The following is a 16,779-nucleotide window of genomic DNA, read 5'->3' as shown; positions in this document are numbered from 1 at the left end:
GCATTTTTACACATGCCACCGAGCACGGAGTAAACATGTTGTGGATTTCCCTTAGATATTTAGAGGTAGGAGGAGGCATGAAATGGAAATAATACTCAAGGATGCACCTTAAACACTTTAAAAATGTGCTTTTTAAGATAATATTGAAGGAACATTAGTATAATACTTTACATCCTGTACTGTGACTATATTCTAAGGGTTAAAAACATTAAACTGTTTTTAAAATTGATAAAATCTTTATCTTTTAAAGACAAGGAGGGATTGTTTTCTAAGAATTGATAATAATTCACTAGAAATCTTGTTAACTCACAAAAACAGACATGCTCACACACGCTGCTAATGCTGCTCCAATCACATGACCCTTTACAGTGAAGCCCCGCCCCCCGAGCTCTCTGATTGGCTGACGCCTCAGAATTCCCTATAACTGTTTTCCCGACGTCACATATAAACGTCCCGCAGCGCGAGCCTGTTCATGTTGGAGCTGCTGTGTCGTCTGCTTCACATTAAAGAGCTTAAAGAAGGTAAAGTACACTCTCTTAGACTCTCTTAGATTCTCTGTGTGTTTATAAAGAGGCTTTATATTCATCCGGGTACTTTTCATTAATGTTCAGCCTCTTTTTAACCTTTAATAAAGTCCTGTTTGAGCTAGCTGTGGATGCTACTAGCTAAGTTAGCTTCCAAAGATGGATATCACGTGACGTCAGAGGAGTCAGGTGTGATTCTGTGTTTACCTTTTAAACAGTCTGTGGTTTACCTGCAGTCTGTGGTTTACCTGCAGTCCGGCTCAGTCCAGCACCCAGCTGTACCCATACAGAGGCTTTAAAGTAAGGGTTTAACAGTTCCTGTGTCTGTGATCCTCTCAGGGAGAACACAGGACCAGAGGACATGATGAAGTTTGTGTTCCTGCTGCTCGGCCTCAGTGTCGGGCTCATCCAGGCTTTCCCCTCCCAGGACCCGGACTCAGACAGCGGGAAGAACTGGGTCCTCATCGTGGCTGGATCCAACGGCTGGTACAACTACAGGCACCAGGTGAGAGGAGGTTTATCATGTATGTCTTTATGGAGGAGTAATGCAGGTAACAACAACATGACACTGAGGCGTTTAGAGCAGACACAGGTCAACACATGCAACACCTATAACCACATTTATACACTTAGACTATAAAAATACACACTAATTCAGCTGTAATAATATTAATACACTGCTTTATACTATGTGCTAATGTTTTCCTAAACACTGTTTGACATGTAAGCAAGTAATTTAGTCAAATATGAACTAAAACACTGTCTTAAAGCTTTAATTACACAAGAAATAATTAATTTAATTATCTTTTATTATTCTCATGATCAATATTCAAACATATTTTATATTTGCTTTAAACAGAGTTATACAAAAAATACTAAAAATGAACTTCCAAAAATTTAAAAAATTAAACAAATGAAAATAACAATAATAAAACCAGGATTTAAAATACATTTAAAAAATCATATAAATGAAAATAACAATGATAAAGACATGATTTAAAAAAAATAATAAAACAAACTCCCTCATTTTTTTTTTAGAAATTATACAAATGAAAATAATAACAATAACACATGATTTAAAAAAATAATAAAGATAAAATATATAAATGAAAATAGCAATAATTAAAAATGATTAAAGAAAATTGAATTAATGAAAAAGAAATAAATGAAATAACAAAAATGAAAGAAAATCTCTAAATATAAGCATACATACACACATGAGGATAAATACATATGTAGGTTTTATGTATTATACTTGTTTTAAATACATGATTTAAAGCTTTGAATTAGTCCCTGTGAGTCTATAGTTTTTTAACATTGTCACAGTTTTTAGTATAATTAAGACTATGATTGATTGACATGTCACATAGAGGAATATTCTGTAAAAACAAAGAGTAATATCAGACAGACTAAACATTTTGTGCATTAAGAAGAGGAAAGAGAAACCACAGAGTTGATATGAGGACCAAGCTCATTCATTCAGCCAGTTATACTCTGCTTATGACAGATATATAACTCAGAGAGTATAACATCTAAACAATGCTTTTGTTTGAGGCGATGTAGATGAGAAGTGAAACACAAGTAAAGATCTTAACAGAGAGACACAAGGAGTAAGGGCTTCAAGTCCAGGAGGACTCTGAATGAAACGCAGAGGGTGTTTAGAAGCAGCATCATCATGACCTTCATCATGAGCATTATCATCACTAAGTGCAGAGGGGTTTGCATAAGAGCTGGGTCTGTGTAACAGGACTCTGCAGGTAATTTATTCAACACTTTAGGACAACAGAGGAGGACTCTAGGGCCCTGATGAGAAGGTGATAAGGGAGTGTCGGGTGCCTTTCATTGGCAGGGTGTAGACCTGGATGAGGGGTTCAAGGTAGACCAGAGAAGCTTTTGTAACAGGGGTTTGAATTTGATGCAAGCAGCAAAAAAAACAAAAACAACATATTTTCATTTCAGGTGGATTGAGGGCCCCGTTACCGACTGAGGCCCTTGGTGGTCGGTTCTCTGTTATCCCCAGACTTTAGTGGCCTTTATGTAAGACTGAAAATCATTAAAGAAGACAGAACTGTGGTTTCTCTTTCATGCACATGGATTTATTTGTGTTTCAATGGAGCTTATAGTGTTGCAGAACAATTTGCAACTTTGTGTTTGCAGATTCAGGCCTCTCGTTGGGCTTTCTGTGTACACATGACTTTTGCTACAGTTCTGCAAATATGTGATGCAACACAATCCACAAATGTTTGGTAAGAGAATTTAGACTTTCAGATATTTAGTTTGCAACAGATTTGATAGATTTGTGAACTAGTTTCTGTGAGATTTGATCAGGTATGAGATGTTTTATAACAGATCTCTTGTTGTTTTGCCTCGTCCTGGCGATGAGGGGTGAAATGAGTAAAACAAGGACACATGAAACTGTCGTAATGTCTCTGTCATGAAGTACAAACCGAGCGTGACTTGATGTTTTCTTTGGTTATTGATAAGATCAGCATCTCCCTCCCTGATAAGTCACTTCCTCCTCCCAGTGAAAACCTGTTCTAGAGTTTTCCCGTCACTTTGACTCATTGTATTGATTTTCTATCCGTTTCTCTCTCTCTGTGTTTCAGGCTGACGCGTGCCATGCCTACCAGATCGTCCACAAGAACGGCATCCCAGACGAGCAGATCGTGGTCATGATGTACGATGACTTGGCGAATAACGAGCAGTGAGTCGGCTTTTCTTGTTTCCTCTTTCCCCTGATGTGAACCAAAACCCCAACTGCACTTTATATATCTTCCCTCTTTGGCAAACTGAAGTCATAAAGCAACATAATTCATAACGCAGAGAGGGAAGAGCCTCTGTATGTGTGTGAGGACTGATCTCATAAAGGGCACACATGCTGGTGTTCCTCGTGTTGCTGTGGTATGTCAGACCTGTGTGGCTCTTTGTGCGAGCAGGCCGAGATAAAGAGACTCACTGAGAGGAGTCACAAGGAACTCATTTCAGAGCTGCTTCCTTCAGGAGTTCAATTACAGACGTGAAGAAGAGCAGGGGTGAACTCAGATCTGTTACAGTAGCTTTAAGATGACCTAAAGAAACACTGAACAGATATATCTACGTCCACTTTATGTCTCTGTTTGTTAAATCACACAGTTTGACTCTGAGTTTTCACTTTTCTTCACTCTTTATTTGTTTTCTTTATACTTTTCTAAATGCCTGGTTCAAATAGTGACACACTGTCATTATCTATGTCAGTAATTACTTCATTTAGTATCCTGAAGTTTGACAAATAAGGACGGTTTCTGAAGCAGGAAATACTAATATATATAGATACTAGGCAGTACATCATTCTGTCGTTGGAAATAATACAATTTTGGGGGAATGACAGGAAGAATTTAATACTAATAACCAAAAAAAACTGCAACATATAATGATACAATAATTATGAAAATAAATAATTAATATTAATGTAATAATTATCAATATAGTGATAAAATAATGTTAGTAAATATTAATATTATGATAGTAAATTAATTGAATTAAAATATTACAATAAAGCTGCAACATATTTTATGATACAATAATAAAAAAGTAATAAAATAAAATAGATTAAAAATAAAAGAAAATATGATAATATAATAATGATAAATATTATTGTGATGATAAAAAAAAATAATAAAAATGATACAATAAAACTGTTACATATTTTATGATACAATAATACAAAAATAATAAAATAAAATAGATTAAAAATAAAATAATAAAACATGTTATTGTGATGATAAATAAATCACTAAAAATAATAAAATAAAACTGCAACATTGTATGATACAATAAAGAATATATAAAATAGAATATAAATAAAATAAAATAATGATAAATAGTATTGTGATGATAAATAAATGATGCAATATAACTACAACATATTCTTAGTTTTCTTCATACCCTGTCCTCACAGTAAAGTGTTGATGTGTGTGTGAACACCTTCCAGGTCAAGTTTTAGAGAGACGTTATGCAACAGTAGATTTTCTTATTAAAGGTGACATATCATGCAAAATTGACTTTTTAATGGTTCTTTACCTGAAATATGTGTCCCTGGCATGTCTACAAACCCCCCGAGAATGAAAAAAATCCATTCTGCCCCTGTTCTGATTTCTACACCTTTCTGTAAATGTGTGTGAAACGAGCCGTTTCAGACTTCCGTGTTTTTGTTACGTAACAACAATATCCGGTCTGTCACGGAGTCAGAGCTCGGAGCTTGTTCAGCCCATAGACTGTATAAAATAATACTGAATCCCTCCTCCGTTTTTCATTACCTGCACACATGTGTGCTAACAAGGAGCTTAGGAGGGAGGCATGCTAGTTGTAGGCTGTCTTAATAAACACAAAGGTCGGTTTGACTCCCCACGTCTGCAGATTTGAAGATCTAGTGGATGATTTTTATTTGTCATGGATAAGTGCTAGCGCTAGTTAACATAGCCACATAGCTATATGTTCATAGCTGTAGCTGTAGCTGTAGTTGTAGCTGTAGCTGTGTACCAAGACACACGTCGACATACTGACAAATAAAACAACCAGAAACACTAAATCTGTGACCAATCGTTCAGAAAGGTCCTGCTACAGGCGCCTCTCCGTCAGGATCAGATTCTGGATCAGATTCAGAGGGTTGAAGTAACGCGGGTCTGTGAGCAGCCGTGTATATTCAGCCAACATGTAAACATTAGATCAACGTGCTGGAGAGCCGAGGCACATCCACTTCCTGAGGGGGCGTGGTCAGAGAGAAAACAGAGTGTTCTGAGGAGGAATGAAGAAGAGGACTTTTCAGGCAGACCAAAATCTGATTTCAAAGTGTTTTTTTGAGCATAAACTTTAAAGACATGTTTTGGGGACCTCTTAGACCAATATATGTTGATGAAAAAAGCGTGATATGTCCCCATTAAGATATCTTCATGTTTGATCCTCTCCTCTATCCAGGTCATGGTTTCAGCCCTGAGTTTGAGTGGTGGTTAATGAATAACTAGTTTTAAATCAAAGTAGACGAGAGTGCAGCTTTTATGACTTCACACGGACAAACAGGTGCAAACTGATAAAAGGTTTTATTGATTTAAAACATTTTCTTAGAAAGATAAAGAATCACAAACAAACTCTCTGAGTCGAGGAGTTTTCAATTCACTCCTTCATGTTGTCGTCATTCAACCCTGCTCTGTTAGAAATAGATAACAGTGTTATTATCAACAGTGTCTGCAACACATTGAAACTTCATGTTTAACTAAGACTAACAGAGACTACAAACATTATTTTGCCTTCATTAGACAGGAAACAGTTGGGAGAAGAGAGTCAGGGTCGTAGCTGATAGACAAAATAGCAACGTCACACTGCGACTATTTTTGGGGTATTTTTTGCCTTTAGTGACCGGACAGCTGAAGAGAGGCAGGGAATGTAGGGAGTAAAGAGCAGGGGAAGACGTGCTGCAGGAAGTTGGACCAGTGACCACTACGATGATGTCTAAAGCCTCTCTACATGGGGCGCACGTTTAAACCGCTAGGCTAACAGCGCCCCAGAAGTTTTATTTTATCCCATTTTATTCATTGTTTTGTTTTGTTGTTTTTAAACCTTCACAAGATAGGAAATGTTTGGGAGAAGAGAGTCGGGGTCGAAATTAGCGATGTCCTGCTACAATGACGATCTGTGACTCTGTCCATGGGCATGTTTTATTTTAACGTTTTAACCACCGAGCCAAACCAGCGCCACAGTTCCTCTGAATCCTTTAACGACAGTTCGCTCTGTTGACGATGAATCCCTCGGATTCTCTGCAGCTTCACTTTGACAAACATTAATCTTAAATCGTTTAACTACTCGCTCACACAGTCGTCTCTCACAGAGTGGTAAAGACTCAGACTCTGTTGGACCATCATGTTCCTAACCTGCTGACATTCAACCTCTTTAACTCTGAGATGTTTTAATTTAGTATTTCACAACTTTTCATTTCTTTTGTCACCTTTGGACCAACTTTGGATTCAAAAAGGACGATTAATTCTCCTGAATCAGTAACATTTCTCACTTTTAACATTTGATTTGTCGTCTTTTTGCTCCTTTCATTTAAATACAGGGATTCAATGTTTTGTAAAACAAGACATAACCCTTTTATTAACATTTCACACAGAATCTAAACCTTTGTAGAAACATTGTTCACACACAACCACAGTTTGGGACTGTCCCAGATGAAAATGGAAACACTGCTGACAATAAACCATTGTCCTAACATGTGGAGCTTGTGTTCTTGTACTTTTCCTGTCGTGGTTTTTATTCATGACAGTTCTCTTTCTTGTAAATGAGATCTACAAACGGCCGGTTTCAGACTCTTAAGTTGAGTTCATGATGACATGAAACAAAGAAAAGATTCCACTCCTCATGATTTACTGCAACACCACGTTTCTTTGTGGTGTTTTGGTTTTGGTGAGGCTTTTAGTAAACTAAAATTAGAACAGCAGCGGTATCAGAAAGATGAAGCAGTTGACACACTCTGCAGATCAATCACAGCTCCAGACAAAGAGATAAAGGAGAGTTGAAGGGGGATCCCGCTGCAGCTTCATTCAGACTTCAGTCATCGTTGTTGTCGAGTTTTTAGAAAGTGATTGTGGAGAAAAAAAACCTGAAGTGCTGAGTCACCGTCACGAGCTCTGACTCTCACCTGATCAGTGAATCATTCATCATCCTGTTATGTCAAAAAAATGTTTTGTCAGCCGTTTGCACTTCCTCGTTCTAACGTCCATCATGATGTGTTTTTGTGCAGGAACCCGACACCCGGCGAGCTCATCAACAGACCCAACGGCTCGGACGTGTACAAGGGAGTTCCTAGAGACTACACCGGGGACGTGAGTGATCATGTTTGAACAGGCGTACGAATCAAAGCGCTCTGATAAATGTTGTGATGCTGATTCCTGACGGCTCATCTCCTGCAGGACGTGACCCCAGAGAACTTCCTGGCCGTGCTGAAGGGCGACTCTGCGAGCGTGAAAGGCGGCTCTGGAAAAGTGTTGAAGAGGTGATGCACCAAAACAAAAATACACCTCCTTTTTTTAAAGATTCCTCCCCTAATGTTACTCTCTGTCTCTGTCTCTGCAGTGGCCCCAAAGACCACGTGTTCGTGTACTTCACAGACCACGGGGCCCCTGGTATCCTGGCCTTCCCAAATGATGATGTGAGCACTCTTTGACTTCCTGCTTTCGCACCAAACACCAAACAAAACAAGCTGGATCATGAACAAAACAAACCATAGGAAGAAGCTCTTTTTAATCACTCAACTGGTTTGATCAGTTCTAGTCGGTTCTAGATTTCGATTTTTATACTTCAATTTTGAATTTAGAACGAGCTAATGAAGGCCGGGAGATTCAGTGAACAATAAAGGTGAACAGATAAAGGAGAGGAGATAAACGCGAGTAGCAAAGACGTTTCAACACGGCTTTAAACTCAAGAAGCCGTGGCAGAGATCAGCCGGTGTTTTGGTTTAAACAGCGACCCTGTTAACTGGAGACTCTCAGCCGGATGCATCCCAACAGCTGTGTAAACTCCACAAACACTGACACATTCAGCTGAAGGTCTCCAGTTTACAGGGTCACTTTTAAAACCGTAACACCGGGAGGACAGACGCATTCACGGTGGGCTGAGAGAAGACCACTGTTACAAGCTGCTAAATCAAGAGAATCACAGCTTCTTCTTTTGAAAAGTACACACACATACAAAAAAGATAGAACAAATAAAAACTAATGAAAGAAAGAGAAATCAAGAGAATCACAAATGGAATAAACAATGACTGGGAATGGTTTTTGGAAAAAATTGAAAAAAAAAAAAAATGGACAAAAATTTTTTGAATTTTAAAAAAAAAAAAAAAATAAATATGACAAAAAAAATGAAAAAAAAATTTTGGACAAAATAAAAATTTGAAAAAAAAAATTTGACCAAAAAAATTTTTTGAAAAAAAAAATTTGACCAAAAAAATTTTTTGAAAAAAAAAATTTGACCAAAAAAATTTTTTGAAAAAAAAAATTTGACCAAAAATTTTGACAGAGAAGTTGACCCGGATCCTGTTAAAAAAATGTATTTTCTTCAAATTTTAAATTGTGCTCCAAAAGCAGAAAAGCATGAAAAAAAGGTAATATTTTGCACCTGCAGTTAAAAACATGGAAAAAGCAATGACTGAATCAACACGTGAGAGGAGATAAGCACGAGTAGCAAAGACGTTTCAACACGGCTTTAAAATCCTTTTGAACTCAAAAAGCCGTTGCTGGGGTTCGGCAGGTGTTTTGGTTTAAACAGCGACCCTGTTAACTGGAGACTCTCAGCCGGATGCATCCCTCATAAACGTCTTTAGACCATCATTAAATATCTGATGAGGATATTTTGAAATCTTAATAAAAACTAAACTAGTTTGCATTCCCAGGAACTCCCTCTGTGTTTCAACAGCTGTGTAAACTCCACAAACACTGACACGTTCAGCTGAAGGTCTCCAGTTTACAGGGTCACTTTTAAAACCGGAACACCGGGAGAGACGCATTCACGGTGGGCTGAGAGAAGACTACTGTTACAAGCTGCTAAATCAAGAGAATCACAGCTTCTTCTTTTGAAAAGTACACACACATACAAAAAAGATAGAACAAATAAAAACTAATGAAAGAAAGAGAAATCAAGTGAATCACAGACGGAAAAAACAAAGACTGTGAATGCTTTTTGGAAACATTTGAAAGAAAAAATTGACAAAAAATTATTTGAAAAAAAAAATTTACAAAAGAAAATTTGAAAAAGAAATTTGACCAAAAAACTTAGAAAGAAAAATATTTGAAAAAAAAATTTGAAAAAAAAAAATTTGAAAAAAAAAAATTTGAATTTTTTTTTTTTTTTGCAAAATAAAAATTATGAAGAAAAAAATTTGAAAAAAATTTTGAATTTTTTTATTTTAATTTTTTTTTTTGGCAAAAACAAAATGAAAAAAATAATGGCAAAAAAGTTGACCTGGAGAATCCCAGCTTCTTCTTTTGAAAAGTACACACACATACAAAAAAGATAGAACAAATAAAAACTAATGAAAGAAAGAGAAAACAAGAGAATCACAGATGTGTGTGATGTTATTGTGGACGGAGGGCGGAATAAAAACACTGAGGTTAATCTACCAATCAGACACGTTCAGCATTGCAGGCCCCGCCCCCCGAAAGTCCCAGGACCTTTCAAAAGTACTACCCCCCTAGCAAGGGCTTTTTAGGGGGGAGATTATCTACCCCTGAACTAAATTTAGACCCTGGGTCCACGGGTCCAAACGCACGTAGTTCAGGAGTAAAGTTCCTCCAGTCGAAAAACGCCTTAAGACTCTTTATGATGGCAGTAATCCTGTGTTCCCAGCATTTCTCCCACTTTTCCTTTTGAAGCTAAAAAGCAAAGATCCTTCTCTCTACATCATGAATCGTTCATGATGTTTATTGAATCTTTAAGGAGGAAGGAAGACATAGACCGCCACCTTACTTACTTCACATCTGACTTCCTTATTTGATCAGACATTGAAAGCCAGATTCCGATTCTGATTCCTAGAACTAAGCGCCAATTTTCTAAAACAAGTTTCTTGTGGCTCAAATCTTTTTTTTAAAGTCATATGACTCATAAAAAAGATTCTCCATCAGATATAATGCTCCACTATTAACAGAAACTTTGATCACACGGCGTTACGCTCAGCCTCAAGGGCAACATAAGAGTGACCCTCTCCTTCCTCAGTCCCAGAGACGGAACCACGAAGCTCTGCAGTCCAAAAGTTTAGAATTAGACAAACACAAACTGTCTCTTTCTGTCTCCCTGCAGCTCAATGTCAAAGACCTCCAGGATGCCATCACATACATGCACGAAAACAAGAGATACAAAAGGGTTGGTATCCGTCTGTCTTTACTTTAAGCAACAGTTGGTTCTGTAGGTCATCGATGAATCAGCTGACGATGTCTCCTCCTCCCTCAGATGGTGTTCTACATCGAGGCGTGCGAGTCCGGGTCGATGATGAACAAACTGCCCGCTGACATCGACGGTGAGTTCAAGTGTACCTCTGCAGAAACTCTTTCCAGTAAACCACGGCGCTGACGGCTGCTGCGATCAATAACCGTGTCAATAAATGATCTAATAACAACACGAGCTTGACTTTCCCTCGGGACTGTGTGACCTCACTGACAGGAAGCTGACTTTGAACCTTCCTTATCTCAGTCCTTCACATCCTGTTTCATGTCCAGACTCATCTGACTCGTCTTTCTTTTACTTTGTCAAACTTTTGTTTCATCAAACTCTGCGATCAGCATTCTGGCTTGTGGTTATTCTTGTGCCCGGTGTCGGTCATGTGCTCTTCCTCATGTGACGATGGACATCACAGGGACGACGTCACGGATCAAAGTTCTGGTTTTATCTCGTTATCTTTAGTCTGCGGTCTGGATTATAAATCTGCAGAATCAACGTTTTTATACTTCAACATTATATTTCACAATAATCACACCGCAAAAGTCTGACTTTACTGCAAGGCATGCAAAAAGTAGTGATGCATTCTGACTCACTCTTACTTAAATATTACTGTTTGATGCACAATTACAAGAGAGGACAATACTTCACTTAAAGCTTCATTTTTGAGCTGTTTGGAGAATTTAAGGAGCAGGAAGTTCAAATATTTGAGTCAAACTGTGAAGGGGAAATGTACAGATGACTTTAAGTGAAGCAAAGAGGGATTATTTCTCACGTGAGGTCATCTCTCTCCGTGTTTTCCAGTGTACGCCACCACAGCAGCCAACGGCCACGAGTCGTCCTACGCCTGTTACTACGACGAGAAGAGGGACACGTACCTGGGAGACTGGTACAGCGTCAACTGGATGGAGGACTCTGATGCTGTGAGTGGAGCTGAACTGCTACATCTTGTTTTCGACCGAGTTCCCAACCTTTATAAACTTATTTGAATTCAGTCACAGCTTTAGGAGGTAATATAATGACCCTTTTCCCCCAGCTCGTCTCAGCCCTACTCTACTTGACTTGACTCGACTCTACTTGGGTTTCAGTCTGAAGAGCTCATTCCTCTACTCATACTTATCTTTGATTATACCACATTGTCTCTAACTAATATTAAAGAACACAGACAACTCAAACTATATGACGTCTTTCTTCAAAGATCCAATAACCTGGAGTGAAAACAGTTTGTTGTCTGGACATTTCCAGCAGTTCTTTCTCTAAACCAGGAGAGCGTGGGTCGCAGTAACTCGACCTGATTCTGCTCTTCATCTCTGAATCCTTCTCTGGTGTCTCTTTGTGATGTTTCTATCTCCCGTCGTTCTTCCAGGAGGACCTGACCAAAGAAACTCTGTTGAGGCAGTACAAGATCGTGAAGAGCCACACCAACACCAGCCATGTCCAGCAGTACGGAAACAAGGTAGAGCAAGACTGGGACTCTGAATGATTGTTTTAGAATATCTTACTGCTTCTTTGGCTGAAGAAGGAGACTGTTCTTCCTCTCTTTGTTTTGGAGTCCGTCTAGCTGATTTTTTGGGGGCTTTATTTTGGGCTTTTTAGCGAGGAACATAACAGAAATAGAAATCCTTTATTGCTCCAGAAAAAGACACTCTGCTGTTAGGAATGTGATCATAGCAGGGAAATAGGAGAGGGGAAAAGTGCACTGGAGACTGAAAGTCCTCACACACAGACGCACTCAGAGTAGGCGCCATCTTTCCTTCAGACTCCAGGGATTGATCCATCACAGAAGGATATGCATGCACTAAAATCCAGGATCGTTGAGACTGTGGAATCAGGATTCCTCCATCAACTCTTAAAGGAGAAACAAGACCAGAAAACATGCACCATCAGCAAAGACTGCTACTTATCAGAGTGTAACTTTTTCACAAAGTTTTAGAGTTTCAGATCAGAAAACTGTCAGAACAGTATCATGAAGCTGAACTGTAAGGGATAAACTCCTCTGAACTCATGTATCCTTCCCTCTCTCTGTCCAGACGATGGCCCACATGAAGCTGATAGCGTTCCAGGGTAACGCCAAGGCAGTCAACCGCCCCGTTCCCCCCGTAACCCTGCAGCCAATCACAAGTCCTGACCTGACCCCGAGCCCTGACGTCCCTCTGGCCATCCTGAAGAGGAAGATGATGTCCACGAATGACCTCAAAGCTGCACGGGGGCTTCTGAAGGAGATCAGCGCCCACCTCAAGGTAAACAGACTTTTAACACATGCAGGTATTTAAAGAGGAGTTTCCTCATGTGACGGGTGTTACTGTGTGTGTCCAGGTCAGGGAGATGATGGCGGACACCATGCGTAAAGTTGTCGGGATGGTGACCTCCAGCAAGCATAAGACCGAGGAGGTTCTGAACGAGCACGCGGATCTCACCCAGCACGAGTGCTACAGGGCCGCGATGACCCACTTCAAATACAACTGCTTCAACTGGCACAAAACGGAGGTAAGACCGAGACCGGCTCATATTCAGGAAGTGATTTTAGATCACAGGAAACATCTGCAGCTGATGGTTAAAACTAGCTTACACGTCAGTATCAGGTCCTGCCTTTAAAGAGGAAGATCAGTTTCACGTGATCACGAGCACGTTCAGGTCTGTGGGTTTGGATTTGTACAGTGAGCTGATTCAGAATCCTTTTTACAGCTTGTATTTGAGGAAACAGTCTGATCTGGAGTTTTTAACACTTGTAGATTTTTAAATTGTATGCTAATCAGAATCAGGAATACTTTATTTATCCTGGGGGGAAATTCAGTCATTAAAGTTGCTCCTGTACACAAGTAAGTAAGAATATCAAATTATATTAAGAGACAAAGTAAAATTAATGAGATATAAAAACAAATACAATGAAAATAATGATAATGAAAGTATGTAGAGAAGACAGAATACGCTATGTAGAAAATGAATACATGGTTGAAGTCCCCGGAGATCATGAAGAGGGTACTCTGTTGATCTGTCTGGAGTCTGGCTATGGCAGCGTTTAGAACATTGGACACCGTCAGGCAATAATACAGCTTTAGTTCTTTAAGGTGGAGCACCCAAACTTCTCTGTTAGTGATTCTTGGTAATGTCACTTCTTTTAGAGCATCATATTCCTCAGGTTCTTTCAGGTACTTTCATTCAGCTGAGTGATTTACTGTCAAACCAAAAACTCCCTCCTCTCTGACTCTGACATTTTGATCTCCACAGAAACAAACCTGAGGGAAACAAACAGGTTCTGACATTTAGGGAACATGTGTGACTCATGCGGTGTCCTCTTTGTGTTTCAGTATGAATACGCTCTGAGACATCTGTACGCTCTGGTCAACCTGTGTGAGAGAGGATACTCCACAGACAGGTACGTTACTGCTCACCTGATCCAGAACGGTTACTCTCTCTTTCATGGGTGCTGTTCTTTCTGTACTTTATTTTGACTCAGTCCTCACATAGAGGAGGCGGGGTTTAAGAGCTATACAGTTCATTCAACTTAAATCATTCACCTCCCATCCAGTCCCCTTCACCACAGGTGTGCCCCAGGGCTCTGTCCTGGGGCCCCTGCTGTTCATCATCTACCTCCTCCCCCTTGGTCACATCTTCCGTAAACATCATATTCACTTCCACTGCTTGACACCCAGCTCTACCTCTCGACTAAACCTGACTCCTCACTTCCACCTTCTTCCCTCACTGATTGTCTCCTTGAAATAAAATCTTGGTTCACCTCAAACTTTCTCAAATTAAACAGCAATAAAACTGAACTTCTTCTAATTGGCACAAAATCTACATTAAACAAACTCCATAACTTCTCTATTCCCATCCACAACTCGCCCCTCTCCCCCTCAGGTTAAGAGTCTGGGTGTCATCCTCGACAGCACCCTCCGCTTCACCTCCCATATCAACCACGTCACCCGCTCCGCCTACTTTCACCTCCGCAATATTAACCGTCTCCGTCCTTCACTCACTCCCCACTCCACCGCCATTCCTGTTCACAGCCTCGTCACCTCCCGTTTGGACTATTGCAACTCCCTTCTGTTTGGTCTCCTCCACAAAACCCTCCATAAACTTCAACTGGTTCAAAACTCAGCCACCCGTATCATCAAACGCACCGCCTCCATCCACCACATCACACCCATCCTGCAACAGCTCCACTGGCTCCCCATCACACACCGGATCAACTGCAGAATACTTCTCCTCACCTTCAAATCCAAACACAACCTCGCCCCTCCATATCTCTCTGACATCCTCCATACTGCCACACCCGTCCGCACCCTCAGACCCTCCTCCTCCATCCACCTCACTGTCCCCCCTGCTCGCCTTGTTACCATGGGGAGCAGAGCCTTCAGCCGCTCTGGAACTCTCTCCCACCTGACCTCCGTAACACTGACTCACTCCCACATTTTAAATCCAAACTCAAACCTCATCTGTTTAAACTGGCTTACTCCATCTGACCACAACTCCACTGTCCATTCACTTAACACTTTTTAAATTGTGTTTTATTTCCTGTTTGCTATTTAAACTCTGTTTGTTTTTAATGTTGTAAGGTGACCTTGAGTGCCAAGAAAGGCGCCTATAAATAAAATGCATTATTATTAATATTATTATTATTATTATTATTATTATTATTATTATACTGCACCCAGTCAGCAGGGGGAGCTCTCAATGTGTTTGCTTCACTTTAAGGGAGCTGTCATGTCATCCATGTTTTATACCGTCTATAATCAGGACACTTATTGTAAGTATTATTGTCTGATGCCTCATTGATATATTTTCTGTGTGTGTGTTTCGTCCTGCAGCATCCAGGTTGCCATGGACGCCGCGTGTCGCTTCGAGTAAAAGACCAACCTGTGAAAGTCTCACACCAAACTTCCTCCCTGTGTGAAACCCCGGGGAAGACGAGAAGCCTCTCTTTGCACTGCTTAGGAATCAATCTGACGTGGAGTTGACGTTATTGTTTTATCAACACACTAACACTTGTTGTTTTTTTTTAATTTGTATTTTTAAAGTGACGTTTTCTGATTTTACTGAGAATTTTAAACTTGTTTTAAGACGAGTCGCACTTTTGCTGTGAAGAATTTTTGGATATTTTTTCTGCTTCTGATTGTTTTTAGGAGATAAATGATCGCATGTAATTCTTGTACATTTGTTTTTGCTCTCAGCTTTATTTGTGGTACGGCTGCATGAAGGAATGTTCCATGCATATGTAAAGGACGTACCACTGAACAGTGAATGTTTCAAAAAAACTCAAGACAATTTGTAACAGGGATCTTGAAATAAATCAACCAAAACTCCTTAAAAAGTGACTCCTACTGCTTTTTAACTCTGTGGATTTGTTTGCCGTCCAAATCAGTCGAGTGGAAAGGAAACCTTTTTGAAACTTGCTCTCTTTCCTGACAGACGTTCAGACCCACCTGCATCCTCTTTAACATGAAACACTGTCAGCTTTGAGGGGATTTTTACGTCTCTGTGAGCTTCTTTAAAACCAGATACATTTCACAGGGAGAATATTTCCTCTTATGGGGATTATTTTAGAAGTGTTAGTGTCTGATCCATCTTGGATCACTCTTTACCCACACCCACAAACCTTGGTTACATCCAAACTAATGATGTGTAACTGTGTGTGATTTAAAGAAAGGATTATACACACATATAGAACAACAGAAAAACAGATTTCCACTCCTGTTTTGTGAAACTAAAGCGTAAATTTTGTATAAATTCACTCCCTGAATTGAGTGCTGTTGGTTTCTTATGAAATATTGCACCAGGTTTTGAAAGAAACTTTGACCTAGACAAGAAAAACTCCCTGTGCCTCATCAAAAACATGTGCTCAGTGATTTGGTAACTGATGTGTCACAGACAGTTAAATACTGATTAATGTCGTTATCACTCAGGAGTAAATTAAAGAGAGACTCCCCAACAAAAGCATCAACTAACCTGACTTTATATCAGAAACATCTTAGTAAAATGTAAATATGTGGGAGGGGGAAACAAAAGTTTAGTTTCTATATTGCACATAGATAACAGAATATTACCAGCTTCTATTTATAAAATAACACAGCATAGTCCAGTTGCAGTAATGTGTCCTGCTTGTATATATGTGGGATAATTGGCACCATTGTGGTGAGGCTGGGTGGGTGTTTATTGTTTATTAGTGTATGTATTCTTGTACAGACTGTTTGTAAAGACAAATAAAGATCTATCTATCTATCTATCTATCTATCTATCTATCTATCTATCTATCTATCTATCTATCTATCTATCTATCTATCTATCTATCTATCTATCT

General features: G+C 39.4%; 1 protein-coding gene across 1 annotated transcript; it reads left to right on the top strand.

Annotated features, from left to right (window-relative positions):
* The first annotated feature begins 386 nt into the window (after window positions 1–386).
* On the top strand, window positions 387–15,792 carry lgmn (legumain). The gene is made up of 14 exons (XM_034675398.1): window positions 387–521; window positions 864–1,029; window positions 3,131–3,228; window positions 7,297–7,378; window positions 7,466–7,548; window positions 7,629–7,704; window positions 10,347–10,409; window positions 10,497–10,563; window positions 11,286–11,404; window positions 11,848–11,937; window positions 12,512–12,721; window positions 12,798–12,968; window positions 13,790–13,857; window positions 15,290–15,792. The coding sequence occupies exons 2-14, from the start codon at window positions 886–888 to the stop codon at window positions 15,327–15,329; spliced, it is 1,311 nt and encodes a 436-aa protein (XP_034531289.1). The 5' UTR covers window positions 387–521; window positions 864–885; the 3' UTR covers window positions 15,330–15,792.
* The last annotated feature ends 987 nt before the right edge of the window (window positions 15,793–16,779 follow it).

This window comes from Notolabrus celidotus, chromosome 22 (assembly GCF_009762535.1).
Source record: "Notolabrus celidotus isolate fNotCel1 chromosome 22, fNotCel1.pri, whole genome shotgun sequence".
NCBI classification, from domain to species: Eukaryota; Metazoa; Chordata; class Actinopteri; order Labriformes; family Labridae; genus Notolabrus; species Notolabrus celidotus.
The sequence above is the reverse complement of the archived record's forward strand: the minus strand, read 5'-3'. Positions and strand labels throughout refer to the sequence as shown.